Source organism: Prunus avium, chromosome 8 (genome assembly GCF_965620075.1).
Source record: "Prunus avium chromosome 8, drPruAviu1.hap1.1, whole genome shotgun sequence".
Taxonomy (NCBI): domain Eukaryota; kingdom Viridiplantae; phylum Streptophyta; class Magnoliopsida; order Rosales; family Rosaceae; genus Prunus; species Prunus avium.
In genome coordinates, this window is record NC_142291.1 from 28,035,900 (window position 1) to 28,052,230 (window position 16,331).

Here is a 16,331-nt window from a genome sequence, read left to right on the forward strand (position 1 = left end):
TAGATGACAATCGGTCGCTACTTTGCTGCTGGAAAATTTTAGTATACAATCTCTCTAGAAAAACTGGTTCCACGCTAGTCATGCAAGAGATACAATGTGAAAAATGAATTGTATGCAAGAGATTCAATGCGAAAAATGAATTGTATGCAATATTTTTTTTCATTAACCTTCAGGAATGGTAAAGATTCGTTGAACCCAAGTTTTGAGCCAGGCAATTACAGCATGAAGTACGGTGAGAAAACTTCAAACGGGGGACCAGTAAAAACTTCTAAAGGCAAATTACAACGAAACTGAAACCAGTAAAAAGGCCAAACTAGAAACAGAAAGACCTTAGTGCTATAAAGCCATAATCCAGGTAAAAGTGAGATGAACATTCCTTCGCCTAAGATCCGGAGTTTCTGATTTACAGAAACCTGTTGACTTTTGGCATAACAAAGGTTTTGTTATTGTCATCATCAACCTGGGAAAAGGTTTGAACTTAAAAAGATCTAAAACAAACTTACAAGGATGTATGACATTGTCTACAACTAAGTGGTTGCAACATCTGCATAGACAGGGTGAAGTACGTGACCTTCCTTGGGCACGACATGCACCCACTTGCGTCCACTGAGCTTGTGGTGTTCGAATTTTACACAGCCTTCTTTCAGAGCAAAAAGGGTGTGATCCTTCCCTAAGCCAACATAATTGCCAGGATGAAATCGGGTGCCCCTCTGGCGGACAATGATGTTTCCAGGTATCACTCTCTGCAGCATAAACAGAATAACCTCAGTCATGTCAACGAAAGAATTCAACAAGCATTGATGAATCCTCCACCTTTTTTTTTCTTTAAGTACGCATCAGCCTCTCACCTCTCCACCAAATTTCTTCACTCCAAGAAACTTAGGATTTGAGTCTCGGCCATTCTTTGTGGATCCAGCAGATTTTTTAGTAGCCCAGCGCCTAAATGTCAAACTCAATCCTTCAGTTGTGACATCTAAAATTAGCACATTTAGTAAAACATCAGAACTTAGAAGCAGCAACACAACACAAACATGTTACAGCTAAAAAAGCACAACCCATTCACTGATATGAAACTCGTACCAGAAGCTCTGCTGTACACAGGAGTATTCGAAACCAGGTGCTTGACACCCAATCTACTGCATATTGATGCTGCAAGATTCATTGTGTTGTTTTCTATACGATGAGAAAAACCCAAAAGAAAATCACCACATCAAACTCATGCTTTGAGAACCAAATTAGTTCAGTTCACCAGTGAGAACCCTCAACTAAAATCTATTTATGCATAAATTGCACATGGAGATATAGGATGGGTTAAATTAAATTTCCAAAATGAAATTCAAAGTTACAGAAAGTGCCATTTTTCAAATTGAAAATGACAAAAATAAAACAACGCAGATCAAACTGAACAAAGAGTTAATGCTTTCCCAGCATGAAAAGAATCGAACCCAATTGTTTCACCTCCAACAAAAATTTAAAGTGCCCAACAGACAACCAATGAAAACCAGTCAAAGATGGAGATACATTCTATCTAATTACCATTTTTAACATCATTCAGAGATCATGGATTCGAAAGGGGAAAATCAAAGTTACAGAGAATGTCACAGACAAACAATGCCCAGAAACCAAAACACAGTAAAATTGCAAAAAGTTAATCAAAGAATAAGACTTTATATTATTATGTGAGAAGCGAAACCTGGTTGTTGGAGTGCCAAGCTAGGCTTCGTCGTGAGCGAGCTTAGATGCGACGATGAGTAAGGAAACGTAGACAGAGAAAGAGAGCTGAAAACAAATGGGGTAGGGTTTGGGTTAGTTTGGGAATTATGGCCTATCGGGCGGGCCTGGTTTGGGTCCATTTAACTTTCACCTTTTTCTTGTTTTTATTTATGATTTTTCTAAATTTAAAGCATTACTTCAAATATATTCTTTATTTAATCCACACAACATGTCACATCAGCAAACTAACAGAGTTTTTGACAAAATCGATTGGCAAAGACCAACCTGATATGCAAGAGTTAACACTGGAGGACCATCCCTAACAGAAAAAATACATAAATGATCAAAGTTAATAGTTTCATGAACTTAAGGAATGTTTTGTGATGAAATTTTTTTTCTTGTCAATTACATATATTTTTTTAAAAAAATTCGGGTTTTATTTCAAAACGTCCATGATGTTTACAAAATTTTTAGCTAGTCATTTGTTTTTGTCATGGATCGTTCTTCACATGAAGCCCTTATAATGTATTTGTATTCTTTTGTATTGTTTAATGTTTGTTGAACAAATACAAATCATTACAATGGAGTTCGAAATTTCAATAAAGGATTCAATACAGTAATATCAATCTTCGTCTCACCAGTGAGTCATTAAATCACCGCAAACGAATTTGAAACAAAAGGTAAACCTGATCTAGCTGTTGTATTTGATTTATCACACAAGTTTCCCAGACATACTTTCTAATGAAGAAATGCCTACATTTTGTATTCGTAATGAGCAAAATGCAGTAAAACAAAAATTTTGCAACGGTAGCAGAATTTTCCAATATGCTATAATCCAAGGCGGCATATTGGGTTTCTCTTGATGAGACCAAGATCGACCTACAAAATATGAGAACCAGGTGAAATCCAATTCAGATGAATGGAAAACTAACGACTAAGCTTGAAGATAGGATGTAGAGTGTTACCTTATGTCCGAAAAGATCTCGGATGTTGTCAATCCCGTAGAGTATCATGGTAGGTCTGGTTCCAATTAAAGTCCACAGAGAATAAACATCAATATCATGTGGAGTATTTTTCTAGCAAGAATCCCTAAAAAATGGTAGTGATGAACAGTAACGATAATTAATTTGTTCTCACCTTTCGAGGGAGAGGCCCCATGCAATAGCACGAACATCTTCTGGGAGTCCCATAGGAAGCAACATTTCAGGTCTAAACATGCCAGAATTTCCAACCTCTACCCATTTCCCAAATCCTTCATGATAACTAATTGAGAAAAAAAGAAAAATTTATCAAACTTTCAACTACAAACATGAAACAACCTTTTCCACCTTACTGAGCATTAATTATCACCTGAAAATCTCCATGCTAGGCTCGGTATATGGATTATAAGCGGGCTTGAATCGCAACTTCGACATGCCTAAAAACAGAAAAACAAAAAATAAATAAGTTTCCTATTATAACAATACCCAATCTCCAACTTCAAAACACAAAAACCAAGTCAGCAGCGGAATGCCAGCCAGTGTCTTACCCAGACGTGCGAAGAATTCGTGGAGTACTCCTAACAAGTCACCAAGAGTAAGCCCTCGATCACATACCAAACCTAAAACCAGGACCCAGATTGTTCATTTTAATTTAAATCTCTAAGAGTAATTCAGTTCTTAGTTTTATAGCAGAGCCCAAGATGAACAGAGTTATGGACCTAATGAATGTATGCAGATATCTAGCTCGGGCACATATAAACAAACCGAAGAATACCTTCTATCTGGTGGAACTCTGCAAGATGAGTTCGATCTACTGCTTCATTTCTGAATACACGATCTATAGAGTAGTACTTTTTTGGGGCAAATGGTTTCTGTAAATGCCAAGAAAAAAAACAATTATGACTTTTGGACAGCGTTAGTGGGATTGTGTGTGTCTACTTATGCAGGTGCATGCAAAACGAATTCTTGAAGACATTAAAGAACCTACAACTACCATAGGTAGGTTTCTAGTAGAAACTATGTGAAATAATACTACAAATAATAAGAAACACCTGCTGGGGAAAATATGAAGAAATTTCTACCTAAACTTTACAAGTTGTATGCAAGCTTACGATGACAAAATTCCAACTTTCAAATGTTCAGAAATAACGCTATGTAAAAAATGTGATACTAAGTCAAGATTGAATACTTTTTGGTTTACATTTACAAACTCATTGTGCAAGCAACAGTCCATCACAAAAAGGGCATTGCCGGGAGAGTAAATTTTGCACCAAGGTAGGATTAATTGAATAAAAAGGTTAGAATTTGAAGCTAACATAGAAGAGTTCCTCTTTGGTTTAGTAAATAAAACAGCAAAAGTGAGTGATCAATTGAAAGCCATGAAGAGATTCATAAAATAAACACACCTGTGCTAGTAAGTACAGCATCCTGGAGGAAACAGCCGTTGTGTGAGTTCGCAAAAGATTTTTGTCTGCTTCCTCCCTTTTCCAATCATATCCATATCTGCCAAAAAGAGAAGATAACAGTCATTATCTCAAATCTTGTGGGGTTAAAACATTAAAGGAAGTTCAAATGTCATACCCTCGGGATTGATAACCACCAGACTCATGAATCTGCTTCACCCGCTGAACGTAATCTTCAGGCAGTTCCTTGGTGGTTGAAGGAGCTACAAAAAAAAAAAAAACACAAGACAACTATTAGTTGGCAGCTAGATACAGAAGTGCTCATGATAAAAGCAACAACGTTAAAAAGACCTTGTAGAAAAAACGTATCATGAGAATCACGGGCAGGGTGTTGTTGCGGCTGGAAAAGCGCATCAAAGTTCCAAAAGCTGCAAGTAAAGCAAAAATAAACATTTTTTAGTAACTCACCATTAGCTACCACATACATAATGAGCTGTAAGCACTGAAATTCCATGGAAGAAAATGCAACATGAGAGATTTAGTTTTTCTTTTTTACTATAAACATGAGAGAATTTAAAAAAGAAATACTTTGACAGATATAAGGAAGAGGCAAAATTCACATGTGTCTAGTACAACATATTCAGTTGAATATTTACTTTATGGGCGGTTTTTGAAACCAATTGTTTGAGAGAACCCGGAAATATCAATAAAATAATTTATATTCACTCCGTGAGCTGTCCTGTTATAACAGAAATATCAGTGAGCAATGCAAAATAACCTGTGAATAATCATGTTTTTTTTCCTTTCTTTCTGGGTCAGAAATTATATTCAATTTGTTGACTAAAGAATCTTGGCATCTTGTTCTTTGGAAACAGATCCCTAGAATAAGGCTTGTGAATCAAACTATATTTTTTGTTGGAGAAGAATTTGAATTTATCCCCATTTATAAATTTGCATCTAGATTCCACAATTTCCTTTTCCAGTAGATGTTTTAGCAATGTGGTATGGCCAGAAATCCTCGACGTATTATAAGCTATGAATTACATTGAAATAATTATAAATAAGACAAGTTGGCTAAAAGTAAGACGAGATAGGCTACCTGCTCTCAACATAATTGTTTGTAGGCATCTCCTCAAACCTGCAGTTAGTGCAGAAAAACAATACATAAATGCCAGACATATATAGAGTAAGGATCCTGCACATGAAGTTGCGCATCCAGGATTTTGCCAGAAATCACGCCAACATGGAACTAGGTCGCCTAGAGGGAGATGTATATGTAGATAGAACACATAAATCAGTAAACAAGAAACAGGTCTTACCCCATCTGTCTGAAAATATCCTTCAATTGCTGTCGTACCTGAAAATTGGGAGATTCAATTAGCAATGCTATATGCAATCAGGTAATATTTCTATTGTGTACGGCACCAGCTCAAATTGAGCACCTGCAGACTTTGGAGGGATCATCTGAAAGTCTGCTAAAACAAAAGAATCACCTTGTATTTCTCTTTCAACTCTATTTGCCACTGAGGACTTATACATTATACTGGTTTTATGGTACTCAAAGCAAAGCCACTTCTATTAAAAAGATACAACGGAAATTATGTCCTTGCCTTGAGCAGTGGATGTAGATGACCGCCTTCAGTAGGCAGACCTTTAGCGGTGAAGTTATACTCTTTGAACTCTATTTCCTTCCAATCACCCCTATATTACAGAAACAATCATTTAAAGCTATCAGCTAGATAACTGCATATAACAGCACTCATTAATGGGTGTGCATTCACATTATGCAAAAACAAAGAAAAAAGAAACAAAAAGAAAACAGAATTCATGTATAGTCAGTATGGTAGCCAGAAATGCTGAAAAACGAGTGTACAACAGTTAATATATGCTAATTGTGGGGATATGTATACCAATACCTTACATATTGGAATGACATAACAATCGGGGCAAGATACATGAGGTTTAAACTTTAAGTTTACAATTTTTTTATTGGGTTAACTTAAAGAGAAGAGTCTATCTGTTCTATTTTCAATTTTTAAGAACCCAATAAAACAAAATGGATAGAAATCAAACAATACTTCTGTCTGTACGCATACATTGCAGGATATAAATGCACTCTTCCTAATTATTATTGTTTCTATATTAAAATTTAATTGATGCCTACAATTGATATAATAATGCACATAACATATATATTTTTAAATCGGATATGCCAATGTATCACATCCCAGTTTTCGAAAATTTCCATATTACTGTAAGAGTATTGTATCATATCGTATCCCTATCCTCTTATCGCCCATCCAATTTCGGTGCTTCCGAGTTCTATGTTTCGGAGAACTTTAGCACTAAACCCATCCAATAATTGTTGTCATAAATTCTACTGATCATGATCTACATTCATAATAATCACGTGCTTACCTCTGTAGATTCTCTCGAGTCAAATCTGTAGCAACTTTCTTTCTTTTTGGAGCATAATTGGGGCCCTTTTTCACTGAGTAGCCCTTCCAGGTTCTATAGTGCAAGAAAACAGAAAAAGACGATAACACTATGAACAGAGTATGAAACCTTTGCAGGTGAAATAACCAGAATCAAACTTCTATGGTACAAAATATACGGCCATAATCAAAGAAATTTCATTGATACCCCCTGGCACCAAAAGAAAAACAAGGGAACTGTATAAGCAAAGAACATAAAAAGCATCTGATTCTTACTGTGGAACAATAAGCTTTCTTGCTTTGAGAGCCTTAATGTCATCTTGGTTGATGGCCTGCAATCACAAACAAGGAAAAGAAAATCCAAATGAGTTTCCAATAAATTTATAATGGAGGGGAAAAACAACGAGAGAGATGATCTACTGAATGATGGAAAATGTGCACCCGATAGGGAATGTGGTATTGAATTAAAAGTTTAAAAAAACCCCATCCCATTTCATTTCATGTACGATAAAGTTATAAACACAATGCACCCAGCTCATCAAAGTACAAACAGGCCCGACAGCCATTTGAATGATTCACAAGACAGCCATGGGTTCTGATCAGTCTCCAGCCCACCACAAAGATGAATACAAACACACCCATCCCCCCACCCCAATAATGTTACTATGGTATACACATCACAGAAGCTTAGAGCTGGCATATACTCGCACAGTGTACATAAGTGCATGTGCATATCATTGAAATCCAATGTGAGATTATCGATGTAGAAAAATATTATGCACCTCCCCTTCTTGTATCTGTAGAAGCAAATCTTTGACTTTGTCATCCACATGTTGGATCTGCAGAACGTACAAAGAGATAATTATGATGAAGTATTCAAGTCATAGACATCATACATGCACAACTGAGGTAAAACATGGCTATACTAGCGTCATCAGACATTTGTGGATTCCACATACATCCAGAATCACTTCAAAACAAAAAGACACAAACAGAACGAAGCTGATGAATATTTTATAAACAAGAAGTCTTTGGCTGGATTCTCATTGGAGAACATGAAGGACTCCTGACACAACACAAGTATCCATGGCTTCATTAACCATGACGCCAAAATAAATTGACAAAAGGGCCTACTTATTTGGATAAACTGGAACAAAACACTGGATTAGAATCAATTCCAGGAAGATCATAGCCCCTAAGTAACATATCTAAAACATTCCTAACAGACATTATTACGTATAGAGATTTCGTTAGTGAGGTGTTACCTTTCTGGTGACAAGTTGTTTTCCCATCTCCACCCATTTATTCTTTGCAGCCTGGGCACAACCTATTTTGAAAACTGATGCATCCAGCTTTTTCTGAATAAAACATCAGTTTCAAAACACATGTAGCATCAAAGATTAATAACTCGTGAACAGAGAGAAACTACAAGCACAGAACATAATTGAATAGAGCCAATGAATCATGCATCATATCAGATTTTCTAAATTAAAGGCGAGAGCCATAATAATCACCTGCAATTCTTCTTTTGGAATACCCTCTGGTGGTATGGCCAGGAACAGTTGCACTTCAGGTGATCCAGTAGCAGTATATGCCTTTCCTTCATCAGTAAGCACCCACGTCTCCCTTTTAATGTCCTGCAGATCAACGAGTATCAAAAGGTATTCAACAGCAAGAACCCTCATGAAGCCCACAATTTTACATTTAGTGTAATTTCAATTAAGTAAAACAAAAAATGAACTTAACCCAACAAGAAACCAGAACTAACAACCAAAAGGAAATTCCTTTCGCAGACAAATGTGAACTATCCATCATAAAGTTTGTTAATTTGTAGCTCGAATTAACAAGTACATGCAACCCAAGAAGATTCAATGATAAACTCTTCATTAGTTTGAGTTAAGAAAGCCTTCTGGTAACCAAAAAGAACAGAGTTAAGCAAAAACACTTGAAACGAATCCCAATTGTTGCTCCTATTCAAATAATGACGAAGAAAGAAAAATCAGGGGCAAGTAAGTTTGAGCACCTGTGCGTCAACATATCTGAAACCATGGAGACTCTTGATAACGTTGACAATCTCGTTGTGATCGATTCTGTGTTCAGCAGCGAACTGGCCTGAGTCTGAAATATGATCGTTTTTCTCCAGGTATCCTAGAATCGCGTCCTCTGCCATTGCTCCCTCCTTGCTCTATCTGACATGAGCAGAACCATGATTATAACTTGGAGTAATATATTGATATATGCCATTTGTTTTTGGGCTCTGAAGAAAATTAAGAAACCAGCAGCCTTAAGCTCAGTTGTTGAAATATTGCTAGTAGTCTCCTAGTAAATTATAGTATGTGATTTTACATTTATACAGAGACTAATTTCATGTCAAGTCATAATTCTCTAATTCATTTACATGAACTCTAAAGAAAATTTTCAATTCCGAATATAATGCTGCAAGTGCGGTTAGTGACTCTGGAAAATTTTTTATTTTATTTTTTGCAAGTTCGATTTTTGGACATAAAACTTGTACAATGAAAGAACTAGGAAAGGAAAAAGCTAATTAACATGAGAAAGAATCTACAAAATGAAGAGGGAATTGCTGAATTAACCCTAACAACTTGAATCAGGCTCCGAACCTAATGAATATGCACCAAAAACCAAAAACAAAAACGAGTTCTAACCTAATGGGTTTATGAGATTAACAACGAAAGAAAACTAATGAACCAACTGAAATAAAACTACAAATTCACTTACCTACCAAATGCTGATAACTACAAGACCCCAGGATTGACTGTCGAAGCAGAAGAGTCGAAGCACAAGAAGAAAACTGATTCAGTTTTATCGAAGAAGAGCCGAAGAAGAATAAGGGGAAGGGAGGCGCTGTTGACACATAGGTCGACTAGTCTGAAACTGAGGCTGGGCTTGGGTGATGTTGGGTTTGATTTTAGAATGGTGTTACGCACACCCAACAAATCACTCACCATACCCACACCTCCTAAATATACTTGTGAACCTTTCTATTTTGCCCCTTTTGTTAGTTTTTTTTTTTTAAACTTATCAGAACAATAATTTACCGTGACCTAATGTTATAAAACAAACATATTGTATACAATATAATTATAATATCAGTTCTTCTCTCATCTGAACGTCCTAACGTTATTATAGTGGGAACACCATTATAAATAGGGAAAAAAGCATGAAGGTGTAGTAGAAAATACATAACATTTGTATGGGAGAAAATCTAATTATATATATGAATTATGTGAATCAATCATCATGCCTAGCCAAATATATACATGAATTATCAAATATATAACAAATCATTAACAACATTATAATAAAACAAGTCAGGTAGTATATATATTTAAATTTAGATATATACCTGCATTTGAATTGAGATTCCAATATAACTATTTGGTTTTAAGTGGCGTTTATGAATTTAAGAATTATGGTTTTCACTTTTTAGTGTTGAAATTTATGAAACTGAAAAAAAAAGTAAATGAATGAAAAAGAGAACAAAAAGGGAGATTGATGATACTTATCAGACAAAAAATAATAAAAAATGCACAAACCCAGTTGAATTAATCACCAAGACAAAATCTATTTCCATGAAAACTAGAGAGAGACCTGTGGCTGTGTTATGTGTTGTGGCGCCAACGAGAGAGAGTGAGTGCTGAGCCTACAACAATGCGGTGTAAAATATATGGGTATGTATGGGATCTTTCCTATACAAACGAGGTTAAAAAACCAACTGTTAGGATCTTCTGCGGTCCAGAACTCCTTTTATTTTTATTTTTTGAGGACTTTTAGAACTCGAACTCAAGACCTTGCCTGAGGGAAATACTCCAAACTTTTACACTAGTGGGTCATTTGCACAGAACTCCTTCTACAGTGCTAATTCTACTTTTCTTGGTTTATTATTTTATTATTTTATTTTATACATTATTCAAATAAACTCGATAGATTTGGCATCTTCGCTTTAAAAAAAAAGGGAATTGACTCAATCTCATTGTATTGTATTATTCCGTGTCTCACGCTTTCCTATTCTATCAATTTAGTCCGTAAAACCGTCAACTTGCTAATGCGGCAGGAGTATTATACCGTTTCACGAGTTTCCCTCTTTTTTTTCCTTTACGTGTTTTTTTTCTGTTACAAAAAATAACGAGTGAAAATAAAACCCTCGGAAGTATCAGAGTGGGATATATGCTACGTGCTCCTCTTCGTCTTTACCTCTCACCGGCAGCCCCGATTCCAGTGACCGTGGTGGGCCCTCTTTTTGCTTCCATTGATCTCGGTACAATTGAGATCAAATATAAAAATTTGGAAGAACTCTTTGGTAAAAAGGATCATGGTCACTAGACTTCAACTTCTCCAACACCCAAATTCTCTACTAACTCACATTGTTCAAGCGAAACTAGAGGATGGTATATAAATTGGTAAAAATTCACGTCCAACCATGCTCAACATGTTTAAAGATCTTACAGAAAAAAACTTGATCCCCTGCATTTGGAGTCATTACTTACAATGACTCAATTACAAAGATTAGGGTAATAAAATACCAACAATACAACCTCTTTAAGATCCATGCATGGATCTATTATTTTTCCACGTCATCAAAAAGTCAAGAAAGTGCGAGTACGGTAACTAGGAAAGAACAATGGGGTGGAAAATCAGCGGTAGAGGCTTTCAGATCTGAGGTTCTCAGCAATCTCAGTCTCCCATCGGTCTCCATTCTCGAGCAGCTTTTCTTTGTCGTAAAGAAGCTCCTGCAACAGCAGCAGAAAAGAGCGCCTTGGATCAGTTATCAGAAAATGTGATTTGAATAAAGATGAAGACATAGGATTAGTTGCTATGAGTCAAAAGAAAGGATGCTCGGTAACCTCATGAGTCTCTGTTGAAAATTCAAAGTTCGGTCCTTCTACAATGGCATCAACAGGGCATGCCTCTTGACAGAATCCACAGTAGATGCACTTTGTCATGTCAATGTCATACCTGAAAAACTAGACAAGTGTGAGGCGGAAATTGAGAGGGAAAAGAGGGGGGAGGGGAAGAAGGGAGAGTCATCCTTCACCTAGTAGTCCTTCGGCTACCATCTTCTCGTGCCTCAGCCTCAATTGTGATTGCCTGCGCCGGACATATCTGAGAAAAACAACTGCTTTGTGAGTTAAAATGCTATATTCAGCTGCTCACGCCTTATAACATAGTAACACATGAAGCTAGCCTGTTGCGGATTTACGCAGTGAAATGATACTTCTACATGAGACTGAATTACATCCTAGGCAAAGGAATAAAGCATAAGAGCAGAAAAAACACCGTGTACACAAATATCAGTGTAACAGCACTATGTGTGCACATCAAGAATATATCCTAATCTGGAAAGTAATTAGACATCAATGAGGCACAGCTGCCAAACAAGGCCAAAAATCCAATATAGTTTGCTGAATGTGACAGGAGGCAGCGTTGTCCGGCCTCGAGCTCTAGGAATTGTCCAAGATGACAAAGCAGGCTCTGCCCATTGGCAGCTCAAGGAATGCATATCAACAACAAAAATAAACATCAAAGCAGAAACAAGTAAACTGACCCAGACATATTAGATGAAGAATTATGAAATTTTCTAACCAGTTTTGGCAGGCAGGAATTTTCAGCATCATAACCTAAATTTATATGCTGTCTTTAATTCATATTTGAAAACCTAAAATAGCCACAAAAGAGTTTTCAACTCTTACAGCTTCACAAAGTTTGCATGCAATGCAACGCTCTTCTCCCGTAGGATATCGCCGCAGGGCATGTTCACCACGAAAACGAGGACTCAAAGGGCCCTTCTCAAATGGATAATTGATCTGCAAAACAAAAGATAGATTTCATAGTTCACCATGGAAAAATGAAAAGTGAACTTGGCAATGTGTATCGGAAGATGCTTACAGTAACTTTTTTCTCAAAAAAGTACTTAAGCGTCAGCATCAGACCTCGAACCATTTCAGTGAGGAACAATGTGTTTATGCTTCGCTCAAAGACTGCAGTAATTAAAAATTTCGGGCTATTATTTCGCATAGCCTAAAATAATGTAATAACACCAAATTAAGAACAAAAATGGTTTCCTTTTTCTTTCTTTTTTTCCCTTTTTTCTTGAGGGGAGGGGGATTACCAGAACTCCAGTCCTTCGAAATCTCCTTTGCGAGTTGCTCTCTTTCCTCATCCTCTGCAGTTGGCATAAACAAAGAAGTACAAAAAAAATTATTCTAAAAGATAATATCACACCATGATGAAGCACCGTAAAGGCCAAATAACATGATATTGAAGATATCGATATAATTTTATCTTAAACTATCATTATTACAACACCCATGACCCTGCAGAAGAGCAAACCTTTTATAGTGGAGAAGTAGTGTGAACTGGAACGCGGTCCATAGTAGTAAGAACCCTGCAAAGCTTGCCCTGGTACAGCCTAAACACAAACCCAAAAAATAGACCAGTAAAACGTCCAATAGCTAAAAAAGAATACGAGACAGGTATTTATACATAAACCCAAAGTTTTAAGAAAGCTCTCCCTATAATTATACTGAAATTAAAAAAATATGAAACATGCAACCACCACATGTGAGGGCATTCAAATGTAGTTTTGTTTGGTTTGCAATCAAGTCCAAATCGTAAACTCCGTCAACGTGGCAACATGCAACCACCACATGTAAGGGAATTCTTAGTCTCTCCAAAAAGTTTGTAATCAGGACCATGTAAGCATGCTGTCTAATTTTGTAGGACTTAATTGCTAAGTAAATACAACTACAGGAGTAAATTGCCAATTAAAATGACAAATCAAAGTGAAAAAAAAGGTCAAACTACAAGGACCAAAATTAAACTATTCAAAAAATCTGAGAACCTATTGACAATGTTTTTTTTGTGTGGTTTTCTTCTTCTTTTTTCATTAAAGAAAGAGAGGGAAGATAGAAGAAAAAGATAATAGAGATGAAATAACTTAAGGAGACAAGAGAAATAAAACTCAGAATTGATTTTACAATAAAAGCTCAAAAACAGTTTTATATGGTTTTTTTAGGTTTTGGGGAATTTAGTTTTAATGTTATATATTATATCCCCTTTATTTCCTAACCACTCTCATCTCTCTTTCTTTTATCATCCCCAGCTCCCCTCTTTCTCTTTGATTAAAAAGAAACACCGGAAAACAGAAACATTGTCTTCAAACTGACCCTACATTAATCTGAATCGTACGTTACAGTGATTATTTTTAAACAACCTGTTGATGAATGTGATCTCCTACACTATTTATTGAGTAGTTAAGTCCAATCTTTGATCTATCAAAATTTGGTGACAATGCACAATAATCAGTTCATTTATTGGAATTAGCAGAAAACTTCTATATTGAAGAACCAAATTCAAATAGATAACTAGTATTTTCAATCAAATTTAATTCAAGTTACCAGTCAACTACACCTCAAATTGTAGTATACTTTGATCATGCCAAAGGACTCCCAAACACTATGAATGTGTTTGATTTGCATAATAGATGCTGAGCAATGAGGTTATTCTATGTTTGGTAAGTACAAATCATTTAGTGTCGGTTTTCCCATAGATATCCAAAACCCACAAAATGAAAGTTTTGTTAACCCAAGGGACGAGGTGGGCTTTCTAACCCCAATCTCTGCTTTTGCCATTCAAAAAATCAAAATGAAAACGATTACCTTATGCAATTGGTTCTAAACAGTAAAATTTCATTGGTGTCTTAATCACTTTCATTCCAACATTTCCAAACACTGAAATGAAAATCATTAAATTCCACTGATTCCTAAAAATCTCATTCCAATGAATAGATTCTTAAAACCCCATTCCATGAAACAAACACACCCTAAATCTGAGCAACCCAGAATTCTTTTAAGCTCCTTTGATTAGCACCACAATTGCCCTAATTCTCAGAACAAATGACATTGCAAGGCATAATAAATTCTTCGGTTTTGTGTGTCCGTTCCAATACCCGTCATAATATCCGATATTAAATATTAGTTCTGGTGCACCACATGCCTTGTTCATGGGTCATCCACAAACAATGAAATACCCAGGTAGCCCTATAAATTTCACTTGGACATGTATTAAAAAAATGAAAAAATAGAACCTAAAAAAAGGTAATCCACCTCCCTTGTGCAAAAATTAGGTTACCAAAAACCACGCTAAAGGTCGCAAGACATAGCAGATTCAGAAAGCAAGAATTGGTCTATAACCACAATAATATCCAATAAACAAAATCGCAAAGAAATTAGCTTCCAACCCTTTTCCAACTCTATTCAGTATTGAAATTTAAAACAGCAGCAGCTCTATAGGATTGAAAAAAAAAATCAATACAATTATATATCAGTAGTGGAGCTAAAGTATGAAAATCGGATTTTCAATCGAAAAATTTAAGAACAAATAAAACAAATGGCTCAGTTCAGCTCAAAGAAATCAAGTCTCAGTACAATGCTCCTGATCCAAGAAATTTGGAAGGAGTAAAAGAGTTGGAAAATTTGCCTTTCATAGGTATTCAAAAGTGAACATTAAGATTGAAGCTTTTTTTTTTTTTTTTGGTTTGCTTTGCCCATTTTCTCAGAAACCAAACGGAGAACGATAAAAGAGCAGTTAGGGCAGAGGATAAACTTACGAGCTGCCTGGCGCGGAGAGCCTGAAGGGACTTGCGAGCTAAGATCGCAGCCATTGCTGATGATGGCTGAGTCGGATGGGTCTCCTATGTGACTCGGGTTTCGATTTGGAAACGTTGGGAACGAAACGAGCACAGGCTTAACGCCAATAAAATGGAAATGGGAATTGATGTCCGGGGCTTAGTTCAGATTGATTCGTCGCTTGCCACCAGTCGGTTGTGACCATGTAAACGGTGCGTTTTGATATGGAATGGCCCAGGAGATGCGCGTTTATTGGGGGTTTTTTTTTTTCTTTTTTTCTTTCCACAATGGCCTTTGAACTATAATATCATGTTATTAGAAATGATTCCAATTCTTTATTTTAATAATCCAAGGGTTGAGAAAAAATTATTTTAAAATATCAATTTTTTTTTTTACTTTTTAAATTTAACTTAACAAAAAAAAAGAAGGTAAAAATTAAAAATCCACAAATCTAATGTGTTCTTCTTCCTCCCATGGCTGCCCCATGTTCTGCTCAATCTCAGGTTCTTGCAACTATGCTAATTTGTTACTAATTAACATGTGAAAATCTAATTTTTATTTATTTCTTCCATTCAAGTTTTTCTTTTGTTTATTACATATGTTTATACTAATTTTCTTATTATACATTCAGTGCAGGAGTGATGGCAAATGCATTAGATGAATGAATGGGTTCAATTTTATGATGGAAAATTGCAAAGCAAAGTTAACAATAGTTTATGATGGGTTCAATTTTGTAGTTAAGACTTTCATTCAGGAACATACTCATCCACTTGCAACACCATTAAGAGTACACTCGTTAAGATCTCATCGTGGTGTATCAGATACAAAAATGAAGTTGGTTAAAAAGTTTTCCAATGTGAACATTCCATTATACCAACAATTCGAACTCTTGGAGACACAAGCTGGTGGACATGAAAGGATTGGGTTCATAGTACATTTGTGCTATTTTTGCAATGTATTCCACATTCATGTGGAAAAATATCTGTTACCAAAATCAAATAAGAACAGTACAAGACTGTAGAATCTTCACCTATAAACGTAGTATTCTTATGTACAAACAATAATGAACAAACTCCGAAACTATAGAAATGTAATACAGCAAAGGCAGTATAAAGGAATGACATGTGAACCAACAAAGCCTTTCTCCATGCT

General features: G+C 35.9%; 3 protein-coding genes across 9 annotated transcripts; all 3 read right to left on the reverse strand.

Moving 5' to 3' along the window:
• Positions 1 to 140: 140 nt before the first annotated feature.
• On the reverse strand, positions 141 to 1,850 carry LOC110769954 (uncharacterized). Of its 5 annotated transcripts, XM_088245271.1 has the most exons (5): positions 1,690 to 1,846; positions 1,081 to 1,187; positions 849 to 973; positions 504 to 743; positions 141 to 420 (listed from the first exon to the last, which is right to left on the reverse strand). In XM_088245271.1, the coding sequence occupies exons 2-4, from the start codon at positions 1,160 to 1,162 to the stop codon at positions 528 to 530; spliced, it is 423 nt and encodes a 140-aa protein (XP_088101397.1). In that variant the 5' UTR covers positions 1,163 to 1,187; positions 1,690 to 1,846; the 3' UTR covers positions 141 to 420; positions 504 to 527. The 5 variants fall into 5 exon arrangements, with proteins under 5 accessions (XP_088101397.1, XP_021829739.2, XP_021829733.2 ...); XM_021974047.2 differs by having other exon boundaries at positions 141 to 743; positions 849 to 958; positions 1,081 to 1,173; positions 1,694 to 1,850; XM_021974041.2 differs by having other exon boundaries at positions 141 to 743; positions 1,081 to 1,173; positions 1,694 to 1,849.
• Positions 1,851 to 2,286: 436 nt separating this feature from the next.
• Positions 2,287 to 9,442, reverse strand: LOC110770314 (phenylalanyl-tRNA synthetase, putative / phenylalanine-tRNA ligase). Of its 3 annotated transcripts, none has more exons than XM_021974439.2 (19): positions 9,275 to 9,442; positions 8,555 to 8,720; positions 8,046 to 8,168; positions 7,797 to 7,889; positions 7,314 to 7,370; positions 6,808 to 6,863; positions 6,515 to 6,607; positions 5,707 to 5,797; positions 5,416 to 5,453; positions 5,196 to 5,234; positions 4,448 to 4,524; positions 4,275 to 4,359; positions 4,100 to 4,196; positions 3,469 to 3,565; positions 3,242 to 3,313; positions 3,064 to 3,130; positions 2,851 to 2,976; positions 2,679 to 2,733; positions 2,287 to 2,592 (listed from the first exon to the last, which is right to left on the reverse strand). In XM_021974439.2, exons 2-19 carry the CDS (start codon positions 8,699 to 8,701, stop codon positions 2,542 to 2,544), a joined length of 1,464 nt encoding a protein of 487 aa, XP_021830131.1. In that variant the 5' UTR covers positions 8,702 to 8,720; positions 9,275 to 9,442; the 3' UTR covers positions 2,287 to 2,541. The 3 variants fall into 3 exon arrangements, with proteins under 3 accessions (XP_021830131.1, XP_021830138.1, XP_021830124.1); XM_021974446.2 differs by having other exon boundaries at positions 8,555 to 8,716; positions 9,271 to 9,442; XM_021974432.2 differs by having other exon boundaries at positions 9,271 to 9,440.
• Positions 9,443 to 10,916: 1,474 nt separating this feature from the next.
• LOC110770218 (NADH dehydrogenase [ubiquinone] iron-sulfur protein 8, mitochondrial) lies at positions 10,917 to 15,347 on the reverse strand. The gene is made up of 8 exons (XM_021974307.2): positions 15,161 to 15,347; positions 12,883 to 12,961; positions 12,662 to 12,715; positions 12,439 to 12,530; positions 12,243 to 12,356; positions 11,588 to 11,655; positions 11,397 to 11,508; positions 10,917 to 11,282 (listed from the first exon to the last, which is right to left on the reverse strand). Exons 1-8 carry the CDS (start codon positions 15,212 to 15,214, stop codon positions 11,187 to 11,189), a joined length of 669 nt encoding a protein of 222 aa, XP_021829999.1. The 5' UTR covers positions 15,215 to 15,347; the 3' UTR covers positions 10,917 to 11,186.
• Between the last annotated feature and the right edge of the window lie 984 nt (positions 15,348 to 16,331).

Bases quoted from the DNA above. Each gene is read 5' to 3' on its own strand.
- LOC110770314 (XM_021974439.2), bottom strand. From the start codon at position 8,701: ATGGCAGAGGACGCGATTCTAGGATACCTGGAGAAAAACGATCATATT. The intron at 8,169-8,554 runs GTGCTCAAACTT...GTTGATCTGCAG, and splicing joins TCAGATATGTTGACGCACAG to GACATTAAAAGGGAGACGTG. The intron at 5,235-5,415 runs GTAAGACCTGTT...CACTAACTGCAG, and splicing joins GATATTTTCAGACAGATGGG to GTTTGAGGAGATGCCTACAA.
- LOC110770218 (XM_021974307.2), bottom strand. From the start codon at position 15,214: ATGGCTGCGATCTTAGCTCGCAAGTCCCTTCAGGCTCTCCGCGCCAGG. The intron at 11,656-12,242 runs GTAAGAGTTGAA...TGTTTTTCTCAG, and splicing joins CATGCAAACTTTGTGAAGCT to ATATGTCCGGCGCAGGCAAT. The intron at 11,283-11,396 runs GTTACCGAGCAT...CTGCTGTTGCAG, and splicing joins TTTCAACAGAGACTCATGAG to GAGCTTCTTTACGACAAAGA.
- LOC110769954 (XM_021974041.2), bottom strand. From the start codon at position 1,162: ATGAATCTTGCAGCATCAATATGCAGTAGATTGGGTGTCAAGCACCTG. The intron at 974-1,080 runs GTACGAGTTTCA...TGCTAATTTTAG, and splicing joins TGTGTACAGCAGAGCTTCTG to ATGTCACAACTGAAGGATTG. The intron at 744-848 runs GTGAGAGGCTGA...TTTATGCTGCAG, and splicing joins TGAAGAAATTTGGTGGAGAG to AGAGTGATACCTGGAAACAT.